General features: G+C 34.9%; 1 protein-coding gene across 1 annotated transcript in view; it reads left to right on the top strand.

The window, feature by feature from the left end:
• The window catches only part of Nemp (Nuclear envelope integral membrane protein), a 68,592-nt gene that overhangs the window by 42,268 nt on the left and 12,477 nt on the right, over nucleotides 1-13,847 (top strand). Inside the window, exons 6-7 of the mRNA XM_090385654.1 lie at nucleotides 2,950-3,165; nucleotides 9,879-10,003. Coding sequence (XP_090241780.1) covers nucleotides 2,950-3,165; nucleotides 9,879-10,003 — 341 coding nt within the window. The remainder of the gene's footprint in view (nucleotides 1-2,949; nucleotides 3,166-9,878; nucleotides 10,004-13,847) is intronic.

Genomic DNA, 13,847 nt, shown 5'->3' with positions numbered 1-13,847 from the left:
AGATATATTATATTATTGAGATCATTGATGGGATACTTGTATGTTTCTTTATAAGAATTAAATAGGGAACCTAGTTTATTATAAGTAGAGAAAGTGAGGGAGATATCTGTATCTTTGAATGTACGTCGGAATTGTGCTGCGAGTTCACTATGGTAAGGGAGAACTATGCGAGTATTTGTCTTGTTACTGTGTCCGATGGGGTTATTAATGTTGTTTTTAACAGTGGATATTGTGTGTTGGATGAGTTGAGGGGGATAGCTCCTGGCTATGAATTTATAAGTAAGGTATTGAAGTTCATTGTGTAGATCATTTTGTGAAGAGCTGAATTTGATAGCATTGTAGATTTGGTTGTATAGGACGGCTTTTTTGGTACTAAGGGGATGATATGAAGTGAAATGTAGATATTTACCAGTGTGCGTGTTTTTTCTGAAAATCTTGGTATTTAAATTTGTGTCTGTTGTATAAATAGTGAGATTAAGAAAATTAATTTGGTTGTCCGTTCCGATTTCGAGGGTATGCTTTAGCCTGTCATGTATTGTATTGAATTTTAAAAAACAGATTGTCTATGGTTGTTCTGTTGCCTATTATTAAGGCATCATCGGCGTAGCGGATGTATAATTTAATTTCAGAAGGGAAAGGTTGTAAAATTTGGTTTTCAATAGTGGCGAGATAAATTTCAGAAAGGGGAGCAGAAATGCCTAAACCCATTGGTAAACCGAATGTTTGTCGATAAATTTTATTATTACATCTAAAATATCTAGCGTATACTAAAAGAGTAGTAAGTTCAAGGATGTGGTCAACTGAAAGAGAGGTACGTTTCGTTAAAGTGTCATCAGCTGTTAGAAGTACGCTTAATGCTTGTAGGGTGAAAGGAATATGCATGTTAGTGTATAGGGATATGACGTCAAAAGAAGCTAATATGTCTTCGTCGGATATGGTGGTGTTGCTGATTTTTTGGAACGCTTGGTTTGTATTATTAATTTTGAATGTAGAGAATCGAGTGAGTGGGGATATAATTTTAACAAGGAAGGTGGATAAATTAGCAAAAGCTGATCTACTAAAAGAAACAATAGGTCTTAGTGGGTGGCCAGGTTTGTGTAGCTTGGTTATTCCAAACATGTGGGGCAGAATGTTGTTGCGAATACCTATCTGTTGTAAACGGACAACCAAATTAATTTTCTTAATCTCACTATTTATACAACAGACACAAATTTAAATACCAAGATTTTCAGAAAAAACACTCACACTGGTAAATATCTACATTTCACTTCACATCATCCCCTTAGTACCAAAAAAGCCATCCTATACAACCAAATCTACAATGCTATCAAATTCAGCTCTTCACAAAACGATCTACACAATGAACTTCAATACCTTACTGATAAATTCATAGCCAGGAGCTATCCCCCTCAACTCATCCAACACAATATCCACCGTTAAAAACAACATTAATAACCCCATCAGACACGGTAACAAGACAAATACTCGCATAGTTCTCCCTTACCATAGTGAACTCGCAGCACAATTCCGACGTATAGATACCGACATCTCCCTCACTTTCTCTACTTATAATAAACTAGGTTCCCTATTTAATTCTTATAAAGAAACATACAAGTATCCCATCAATGATCTCAATAATATAATATATCCCATAAAATGCCAACCAAACTGCGACACCTGTTACATCGGCAGCACTACCACCAAATTCGGTTCCTCCACAACTTCCAACACCCGCGCATACTACCACTTCAACAGTTTCAGGACAAGTCAAACCTGCACTGAGTTAACAACCCATGTTCAAAACCACAACCACACCCCCCTTGTTGACTCTGCCATCACTATTATTAAACTTAGATCAAGCTACAGAATTCTTCAATATGAAGCCCTCACCATCAAATGGTACCGACACCATTCCGATCTCAATATTATTAACGCAAAACTTCCCTTCAACCTCTCACCGGCTTGGAACCTCTCGCAGCTAAAGTTCCCACGTGTCAAAAAGAGCATCACGAGAGTATAGACCAACTTTAAATACAACACGTGCTCACTTCTCTTCCATTTGCCAACTGATGACGGTTCATTTAACGAAAGTCTCTCGCAACGACTATTGGCACCACCGGTCTACTCTTTTATTTCATTCTTTCATTCGCGTCCTTCAACCTTTTTATGACAACCGAGGATTGGAGATCTGCACTTCTACTTCCTTGCGCTCATTTTAAAATTTGTTTAAAAATATTTTTACCCCCCATTCTCTGCCTTAGTTCTTTTTAATGCTTCTTCCAAACTAAATTCAGCCACCATTTACCAATAAATTTATTGCAGATTTATACAAGGTGAGTACCGTTTTTTAGGCATTTGCCATTCAATTTTTTTAGTCAGTTTTGTCACAGTATTATAAGACTACTATAATTTCACTATTGTCAAATATTTCTCTAATTATGCCTTTTTTGGGAAAGATGTGATAAACACTAAAACTGGACTATACAAACCAGGAAAACTGAACTGCATTAAGCATTTTATATTGGAGAGCTATCCACAACATCCGAGAAGTATATATATCACACCAAAGCACATTGTCAAAATTATTGACAAATTCTAAAAAATTGGAGTATACATTAAAGACACATTGAATATGATTGTGGTCTGTAATAGTACAAAAAAAGCATGTTTAAGTGTGCAAACCCATATTTTTGGAATTGTAACAGCTGTTTACTTTGTGCAGTGTGTGAAATAGGAGGTCCACCATTCAGGGAGAACCTGAAATTTTAGTTGATGCTTCTGCATATTGATATGTGTAAGCATCACTGCAATTGGAACATTTACTATGACTCCAAACTTTTGATACCCTGTGTATTTTCTACAACCTTGTGTTGATAATTTAGAATTATTATTATTTTATTACCTTGATTATTAGTAGCATGAAAGGAATATATCGACTTTATTTTTCAGAAAGCAGGGGCATATTCCATAATTTTTCTTGGATGGTCTGTTGTAGTCTACTGTTTCCAGGTGTTGTGGGAAAATATACGAACAGTTTTATTTAAATACAGCAGTTTTTTGCTTGGATATATTGGTATCAGTGCCATTATTAGCTTCATAGTATGTTATTTATGGGGTCCTGTAAAAAGTCCCCGAACTTTAAATGTTATTCAGTGGAGCATGCAGGTATGTATTTTTTTTTTATTATTTGAATGTTTCAGAAATATACTTTTTTGAGCTTAAAAAAAAATGTGAGGTAGAATTTTTTATTAACTGTCTCAGGCAAGCCTCACATATCTGTTGGTTTTTACTCCAAAACTGGTTAAATATTGCAGTGGAAGATTTCTTGTAATGACCAACAAACCCGAGAATTAAAATAAAAAAATTGTCATGTTTGAAAGAAATCTTCTACATTATGTTTTTTCAATGCCAAGACTTTTTCCCTAATATATATATATATATATATATATATATTGAAGCTTCTAGAATTTATATAAGTAACTAAATTTTGTTTATTTAAAATTTTAGGCAATAAATCTATTTCCCATAACTCCAGATTAAACAAAAATTTTCTGTAAAAAAAAATAGTAGTATTTAACCTTGACTTAATTTTAATAATTATCCCATTCTTCAATGTACATTTCCTTGTAATTACAAATTTATGAAGTCCATGATTAAGGATGTATTGCAGGAGCACCTTGACAGGAATGGAATTAAATGAGAAACATAGCATGAATTTGTTAAAAGAAATTTGTTTAAATAATCTGATAAACTATTATGAGGTTCTTACAAAAGATCTGAATCTAGAGAATGATTTTGACGTAGTATATTTCCACTTCAATACGACTTTTATACTGTCTCATGTGAATGTCATTTTGTATAAAATGGAACAGTATGCTGTTGGTAGGAAGTTACTGTAGTGGATAAAAGGTTGATTAAGTGATAAAATGGCTATTACTACTTTAATCAACTATTTGCTTAAATCAGTTTTAATCAATCACAAGTTGGTTCTACATGGTTCACTAATGGGTGCTTTGTAATGACATCGATGGAGGCATAATGGGTCGGATGTGTCCCAATTCTGATCTTGTTTTTATTGTTTAATTGATGATATGTAATCCATTTCTCATTCTTTCTCTTAAAATATTAATAATTCTGTAATCCTATAGTTTGAACTTAAGACGATATTTAATATGATACAGAAATTTATGCAAACTTGCATGCTTCAGGAATAGTACTTCAGGGTATTCCAGTTATACAAAAAGTTAGTCCTCCATGACAGTAAAGTAGTTTTTCAACACCTACTCATTTGGAGAGGTAATTGGACACTGGAAGAATTCTTAAAGGCCTCTTCAATGAAGCTGTAGTTTGACTATCTCTGATGGAGGGAGTAGGATTTTTCTCCCCATGAGTTATTTATTCTGGGAAAAAATCTAAGTGAGTTGCTTCATGCAAGGTGTGGCTATTAAATAACAAGCCTGTTGCAGTAAAATAAATATAATGAAATATAATTACCTTGGACTTGCACACACTGTTCCATGTTTTTTCCAAGCACAGAAACATTTCTGGAAGTCCTTTTAACACTGTAAGCCCTTTTAATACTTCAGTCATTTTTTTCTGAATATCTTCAATAGACTGAAAATGCATCCCCTTAAGTAAACTTTTCAGTTTGGGGAACATTAAAAAGGCTAGGCTAGGTCTGCCAAGTAGGATGGATGTTCACACGCAAGGATTTGTTTTTGGCCAGAAACTGGCAAAACAAAGTGCGTGCGTGTTGTAGCATTGTCTTGACGGAGCATCCAACCATCCTTCCACAATTGAGGTCTGTTCCTTCAAATTTTTTCACCCAGCCTTGTCAGAACTTTAATTTAGTATATTTGATTGACGGTCTGATTTAGTTAGTTATATTCAGCTGTGATAACTCTTTTAATATTGAAGAAAACAAGAAGCATGGTTTTGATTTTGATATTCTTGCTTTTTTTATTATTATTATTTTATTTATTTATTTTTTTTTTTAATTTGTTTGAGGGATTGTTTTATTCCATTACATTGACTCTCTTTTAGATTCTGGGTCGTACTGGAACAGCCAACTTTAATCACTGGTAATTATAGTACTCAAAGTCTGAATCTTCTTAAATTTTTTTCAAAAGTCTTCATAAACTTAGTCTTTCCATTCTTTGTTCTTCATTCAAAATTTTTGGCACCATCTTGGCACACACACTTTTCTCATGCCTAAATTTACAGTTAAAATTTGTCTAAATAACTGTTTCTGTGTCCATATTGAGTTCTTGAAACCATTCATGACAGTCACTTCCAATCGGTGTCCTTACCCAGTCCACGTTTTCTCTTCCTTCTAGAAATTTTTTATGCCATTCACCTGTTCACTGCAAAGTGAATGAGCCTGTTGGAACATGACTTGGCAGACAACTAGAGAAGGTTCAGGGTTCACTGCTGTTCCTTTGTTTCACAGTTGGTGTGTAGTGGCTGTGTGCGCAGTCTTGTTATGTAATAGTTACACCTCATAAGTTAGATCATCTGTATAACTGATTGCATATACCTTGCTCTTAAAAGTATTTTGGTTACTGTTTGATAACTATTAATAGCAATAGTGATTCTTCTCTTCAATTTGTGAACATCTCCCACAGAATTTCTGGATGGTTTCCATATCACGTTGAGCTATTTGTGGTTGTGCTTGGAACCCATTACATGCAGATTTTCTCTTACTGCAGTCTGTCATGGATGATGGTGTAGGCAGACTCATGACATTCAGCTTCCTGGCCACATCATAAACTGTCATGCACCAATTCACCCAGATAATGCCTAGACATAAGGGTATCACTGTGACAACTGTTTGAGCTTGGCCTAAGAAAGGTCATCTGCCTAATTTATTACACAGGTAATTTTAGTTTCTAAGCATGATCTTTGTTAATTTTCTGTTCTTGCCTTGAGTTTTTCAGTGTTATCAGTTGGATATGAGGGTACAGGGACCATTTTAAGTTGGGCTCAAAAAGTAGTGCCTAGCCCATTGGTTTTGGACTGTGGAAGCAGGCACTATGAAGCAATGATTCACATTACATATTTTTCAGATTAGACAGTTGAGTGTGGAGATTGCCCTGGATGCATTATCTATTTGAGCATATTGTACTCATGGTGAAGCTTGAAGTAGGCAAAGTCATCACGTGGGTGGGACTGCTTCTTGTGGTTCAAACTTGTACCATTTGCTTTAGTGCCAAAAACCATCAGTGCTGAATTGTACATTGACATCTTGGATTAATTCCATTCCACCCACACTGTTGGTTCTGTGGAAATCAGTCCCCTCCTCATTCCAGCATGATAATAAATAAAATAAATTTTCTGGTTATACTTTTGGGACAGCCATATAGGGCACAGAAGTTTACAAGATGGAAAATACAAGAATGTTACAGACTCTAACTGTAATGTTCTTTCTCCATGAAGCGAGCATTATAAAAACTTGGTTTGAGGCAAACAGTCCAACAACTTGTAGGGCCAGTCCAGCATCCAGATCTGAATGCAGTCAGATGTCTTTGGGATGAACTGGATTTCTGGCTTGGTTTGCAAAATCAGGGTATAGCCCCCTTCCACAACTTAACATTGAAAGAACAGGCACACATTCCTATTGCCTCGTACAAGGAACTGGTTGAAAATGTTCTATGACAGATTGATGTTATCACTGGGGCCAAAGGTGCACCTTATTAGTTTATTCATAAACCTGATGACAATTGCCTTGCACTTTACAGACTCATGAAAAACATCTGTTTTGCAGTAATGACCAGCATTTGATTAGTGGCATTTCCTCTGTCTAGTTTCCTAAGTACCAGGTGATTATAAAATGCTGGTCATTAAAAAATATTAAAAAAAATATATATATATATGTTTTTTTTTTTGTTGTTGCTACCCACCACACACACTAAGCTACATAGTATCAAATTAAAAGTTAATATACCATACTGGATGGTTATAAAATAAGTTTCCCTATTCAGGAGTCCCTAGTGCCAAAACGGTTAGAGTTTGCACTGTGAAAATCAGTGAGTATGTCATTTAGGGTATGGGGAAGCGATTTATAGAAGGAAAAAAAGTTAGTTCAAATGTCTGCCAAGGAAAACGGTGCTGCACATATGTAAAAGTTATCATTTACTTCAAGACACGCTGCTTACACAAATGACATCCTGTTAGATAAAAGTAGAAAGGCCAACGCCACCATTAATAACCATTATGGTTCTTACAAAAAAAGGAACTTGTTTTTAGTAAAACTGTTCTACCAGAATAATAGTAACGCTAATGCAGCACTATGCGAATATCGGAAACTTAAAGGTTTGCGTAAAGGACCTTTGATGTCAGTAGGGCTTCAAAAACTAATAAAGAAATTTGAAGCGACCGGGGAGTTAGATGTAATATCAGGCAGGGGACAACCATGTACCAGAACAGAGGTAGTGGATGAAGTGGTGGTTGTAATGGCCTCCAGGTCAGAATGCAAAACACTACCAGTCAGTAATGCCAGAGGTGTGTCAAGAGACTTGAACCTTCCCTGGTCTATTGTACGTAAAGTGCTTCAAATAATTTTGTGCTGGTTCCTATACAAGATTTATGTAGTGCAAGAACTAAAGTCTTGTGATCAGCACCAACAAATAGACTTTGCTCAATGATTTCTGGCTTGTATGGAACTTGACAATACATGGGCTCAAATGATCTTGTGGTCTGACGAGGCACATTTCACTCTTCAGGGGCTGTAAATGCACAAAACTGCCGAATACGGGGAACTTCTCATCCATCTGCTGTGCATGAAAGACTACTTCAAAGTCCATACATTACAGTATGGTGTGGATTCACAGCAGAGTTTATAATCCGACCATTTTTCTTTGAAGAGTCTACACCTCATGGTCCCGTAAGATATACTGTATTGCATTCTTCTAAGAGATAACATTATTCCTGCTCTGCAAGAAAGGCAATGCTTGGAGACAAGTGAAGGAACTGCTCCGTTCAACATTCGGAAATGATTACATCATTCTAGAGACTTTCCACAGTTCTGGCCAGCCCGATCAACAGATCTCAATCCCTGTGATTTCTGGCTATGGAGATACCCGAAAGACAGAGTTTACCATGCCGGCATACAGACGCCTGTCAATTTGAAAGCAAGCATTAAACAGCATGTAGCCAACATCTCAAATGAGATACTATGCGAACTAATTTTTTTTTTCTTCTACAAATCGCTTCCCCGTACTCTAAAAGACATACTCACCAATTTTCACAGCACTATCTCTAACCATTTTGACACTAAGGTCTCCTGAATAGGGAAACATATTTTATAACCACCCTGTACATACCAAGTAAAACTTTGTATGTATTAATAAGTATTTCAGTTCTTTTCTTTTAGAGAACATTAGGTTAGCATAATGAGAAAAAGAAAAAAAGCCACTGCCATATCAGACTTATTTTTTCAAATGAAATGGCATCTGAATACTTTTGGTAGGGTATATACATTTTTTATGTATAAATAGTGGTAATTAATAAAACTGATGCTGTTATGATTCATGGTAAGTCAAAATAGCTTCACAAATTTGATACCTTGTAACATTTTATTATATTTATACACAAGAAACATTGTATAGGGAGAAAATTAGTACGTATCCAAAACTGCAGTGGAAATAAAAGTTACGCTGTGTTTCTAATATTACTTCCAGCAGTGGTGTGGCATGCATTCCACTGGTAATTAATCAGCCTCTTGTCAGATACACTGTAGCATGGCTGGTGTCACTGTGTTGATTACAGCAGTGGCCCTTCTGTTCAAGTCATTCACAGCAGTTTGTGGGTGGGTTTGTATGTCTGTTCCTTCAGATAATTCCAAAAAAGTCCAGTGGCATGAGGGCTGGTGAACGAGCCAGCCACAGAGCTGGACTTGCGTACTAACATTGACCTGGGAAATGAAGATCCAGACAGTCTCGTGGCCTCCGTATGGAAGTGAGATAGTGCACGATCTTGTTGGAAGGGTGATCTGCAGGATCTGATAATTCTCTGGCATATATTGATACCTGGGACCGGTGATTGTTCTGTCTGTGAACAATGTACCGTACACCTTTCTATAACTTGCAACATAAAACACGTTAACTTTAGGACTGTCTCAGATATATTCCAAAACCACATTGTGTTTTCACTTCCCACACTTTCATATTATGTGTATTATGCACTTACATTTAAAACAACTTTTAAGCAACTTGATTTCTTACATCTTAGTAAACACCTCTGCACAAATTATCTGACCTTATCATCAGCTCTAATGGCTTGTACTATCTACATCTTGTATAGTTTTAGATGCAGCTGCTTGTGAAATATTCTCCACATTGGGAGGGGTGTTTAACACCAAGTTCTTTGCTGACCCAATACATTAACTTTTATGGACTGTAGATGAAATATCTCACTTCCTCAGTGCTGTCCTCACTTGCATTAGGCCTTCCAGTATCCTTACCATGGTGTACAGAACAACCAGTAGCTACAAAAGTGTTTTGCCAATCATAGGTCAATATCTGGTTGGCAGAGTTTTGCTGATCCTTGTACAAAATTACCTCTCAACTTGCATCATAGGCTTCATTTTTTTTTCCATCCAAAAGATAGACTGTGCTCTTTCTGCACCAGTGCATGTTGCCATTTCTGTTTACGGTACAGTAGCACCAGAGGAGGCTACTTTGGAAATCAGTAACAAATGAACATGAAACCTCTTGCTTTAAATATGTATCTTTTTATCATTCAGTTCATGTTCACTGTAATAAACACATTTGCTAACTTTTAAAGTTGTGAAGTTACTTTTTACTTATCCTGCATTATCAATCTCTAATTTCATTTCTGCTAAAATAATGATTATTAATCTGACTTTCTCTTTTTTTTAGGCTCTCTCCTTAGTTTTAATATTTTTTAGTTCAGAATATCAAGAAGTGTCTACAGCTTTTATAATCCTCCTTGTTGCTCTTTATTCAATTCCAGATTACTGGATTGCAAAAACAAGAACAGTATGGTAAGATATATTACTTCTCGGGATGAGTTTTCATTTTGTTTTTTAAGTGACATGCATTATTTGTTTATTATTATTTATTATGAAATTTTTCATCCTTGAACTATTAAAGTATAGATGTCAAAGACAGATATCAAGTGTCTTATTGATACTTAACAATGCAGTTAATTCTTGCAAATGAAGTTTTTTTTAATTAAAAAAAATTGTTAAAAATTAATTTCATATGTTGAAATTAAATGTGAATCACAGAAATTAGTATTAGCCTTATAATGTGAGGAAACCACAGGCTTTTGTTGCACCATCTGAAAAATAATAAAAATATAAACATAAACTGCTTGGGTGTTTTCCCTCCTTATATAGGTAACTATCCAGTTGACCTTTGAATTTTCCTGAGCCGTCAGCCTTGACTACCCATGATGGTAACTTAACAACTGCTGGATAAAAAAAAAGTTTCCTGCATTCCAACCTATACCTCTTCCTTACAATTTTAATTTATGGCCCCCCTGGTTCTGGAATCGTAGTGAAATTTTTACCTTCATTCATTTTACTATCCCCACTCAAAGCCTTATGAATCTAAATGAGGTCCTCTTTAAGGTTCATGGTTACCAAGCTCTGTAGCTCACATATTTTGTCTTTGCTCATATGGGCACCCTTTACAGATCTTGCTCAAAAGAGTTGCCTGTCATCTTTGAATCCTTTCAGGAAGCTTGATGCCTTTTATAGGTGCAGTCTCCATACTTGAATATGAAACCTCTTCCTTTAAATATGCCTGTTTTTATCACTGTTAGCACATGTTCACTGTAATGAACACATTTGCAAACTTTTGGGCACAGTACTCCAAGTGTGATGTAGTCTTGCATTTGCCTTATGCAGTGGAATTGTGACCTTTCTATTTCTACAAGTAAATATTCGATATATAATTTGAAGTGTAGAGTAGGAATAGCTAGTATAGTATATACACATGCATCATGGAATTCAGCATGTGTATAACTCTTATATCAGCACTTTTGACAACTCAGTTCCAGTTGTGAGGAGGTAGATTTTTACTTGGAAGGATTTGAGGCTCCAGTTTACCATATCACTACGTTGTTGGCAGGGGGAAAGATTGCAATAATTGAAGATGCTTATGGTGGTGATCCATGTTACTAGATTTTCACAGAGGAAGCAATAGTAGAAAATGTCACCCCTGCTGCTTTCGAAGAAGAGAGTGATATTGAAAAAGAGACTTCAGAAAACCTTTCGTTGGTCGTATTTCTTAGTACTGCGATTAAATTCACTTATGCAATCTTCTGATAATGATGTGAAGCCTTATTAATGACCACTTGAAAATCATGATGGAAATTTTTAATCTAGGTTTTACTTTACTTTTTTTTTTATTCTTCTTACTTCTCTCCCTTCCCAAATCAACCTTATACCATATTTATGCTTCTGTATACAGTAGACTCTCGATTTTCCAGGATAGATGGTAAAATAAAAATCCCAGATAGTCGATTTCCCAGTTAATCCAAAAATACAGTAAGTCCCCAACATACATTCCAGGAATTCTTGCGTAAGTTGAGTTTTACGTAACTCAGGAATGACCAAAAAGAACATTGCAATATAAATACTATATCCATGATATGCCAAAATTACAAAAAACACATAATATCTTCAGAAGAATGAAGAAAAATAGCTATATATTTTTTATATATTAGTTATATATATAGAAAAATAGTTATATTTTTAATTAGTTAAATTAAAAACTTTATCTGGGGACAGCGGTGAAGTTGCTGGAGTGGTACATAAGAAAAGAAAACATTAAAGGAAGAAACTGTACGGTAAAAACTAATATGTATTTCGTAGCCTTGGTTATCATAATTGATTTCAATGGTGCTGATCGCTTCACCGCTTCTCGTATTCTGTCTTTATCCTTTATTATTGTGTTCACTGTTGACACTAACAAATCTGAATTCTGCGCGATACTTGTTCATGTTTGACCATTTTCAAACATCCTTATTTTAATTTTCTGATTCGAATCAATCGCTTTCCTCTTTTTTTTTTTTTTTTTTTTTTTTTGATAGATATTCTCTTAGTCGGCACCATAACGGTCAAGATGAAATTTTCTCTAAAGAACTTCACAAGGTTAAGGCGAAAACTCACTATTATCACCCCACATGAGCTCACATTTTACTAAAGCACATTTCTGGAGGTCACTCTATAAAACAAAAACAATTTGCACTTTCCGGGTTATTGAGCTTTTCTGTTAGTGCATCTAATTATAAACGGGTAGTAAACTCCATCGTATTGCATTTGCGATAATACTGATAGCTGGAATTCTGTGGAATTTTACATTATTATGGTGAAATATATGTCCCCTTCACTGAAATCTGCAGTCATATAAAAAAAAAAATCTTTAAGAATCTTTCCTTCATTCCTGTTTTTAAGCTTGTTACTCCATATCCCACTTGTGGAATTTGTGCATCCAGTGATCGTCATTATTGATTGCTTATTATTATTATCCTTTTTTAAATTTTACAATCCTAAAAAACAAAAAAAAAAAAGTTGAATGAAAAACATTAACATAAGTTCGAAGTTTCCCTTTATTTTTTATTTATTTTTTATTTTTTTTTTTCGATATAACACACACTTCTTGATTAAATCGAGGTCACCACCAAATATGGAGGATGTGGAAAGGTCAGGGAATGACCACCGCATATCCCAGAGCAATATGGCCTTAGTTGCTAATGCTCTTAAAACTAACTAACTAACATTTTTTTCGATGTCGATTTTAAATCCAATATCTTCCCTTTATTTTTTACAATTTCGCACATGGGTTGGTCACCAACATTATAATGGTTCTTTAGAGATTTAACGGATACACCGTTTTCAAACTTTTGAATAATTTCAAGTTTTTGTTTAATTGAAAGCGCAACTTGTTCGCGTTTACCCATCATTTTCGTGATTTCTAAACAAAAAAAAATTTTTATTATATCTCACATAAAAAACGAAACAAAATTTTTCTCTTTGCTGTGCGATGAAACACAACAATCGAAATGATGCAGTAAGACAAACTAAACATTTGTGTCTCTCTCTCTTTTTTTTTTTTTTTTTTTTTTTTAGCATTGGGTGTGAAGACAGTGGGGTTACAAGATAATAATCTCTCAATGACGACTTTATAATGCCCTGCTTGTCGCTTATTTACAACTTACAATACATCTTTTTTTACCTATTCTAGTTATTACTTGAATTTTATGATTTCTGGTTGTGTTTTTTTTTTTTTTTTTTTTTTTATTTGGAGTCTTGAAGTGTTCCGGTTGTTGTTTGGTTTTTAGGAGCATTAGCAACTAAGGCCATATTGCTCCAGGGATATGCGGTGATCATTCCCTGACCTTTCCGCATCCTCCGTATTTGGTGGTCATGGGCTCGAACCCGGTCTAATCAAGAAGCATGTGCTACGCACTGCTGCTCTTTCCCACCTGGCTATGGAGGCACTCCGATCCCGGTAAATTGAGAGTCTGCTGTATGTGTAATTATTGCTTTTATTTTTTTTTCTTTTTTTCCTTTTGTTGCTTTTTTTTAATTTATTTATTTATTTTTTTTTTTTTCTGGTTTTGCAGTATAAAATTAAGATGCTATAAATATGATATAAACCTTTTCTGGACTTTTCAGTTTCTTTATGAAGTTGCAAATCTATTTTTAATATTCTCGAATAGCTAATGGTAGGAAATATCAGTACACTGAAATTTGGATAAATGATCAATGTTACCACTATAAAAAAAAAAAAAAAAAAAAATCTTATTTGTACTTAAGCATGACTGCTACTCCAGATGAGTTTACAATGAATACAATCATTAACCATATTTAGCAG

Source organism: Mastigoproctus giganteus, chromosome 1 (genome assembly GCF_048544385.1).
Source record: "Mastigoproctus giganteus isolate SK-2022 chromosome 1, ASM4854438v1, whole genome shotgun sequence".
NCBI lineage: Eukaryota > Metazoa > Arthropoda > Arachnida > Uropygi > Thelyphonidae > Mastigoproctus > Mastigoproctus giganteus.
Note: the sequence above shows the minus strand (reverse complement) of the source record. Positions and strands in the feature narration are given on the sequence as shown.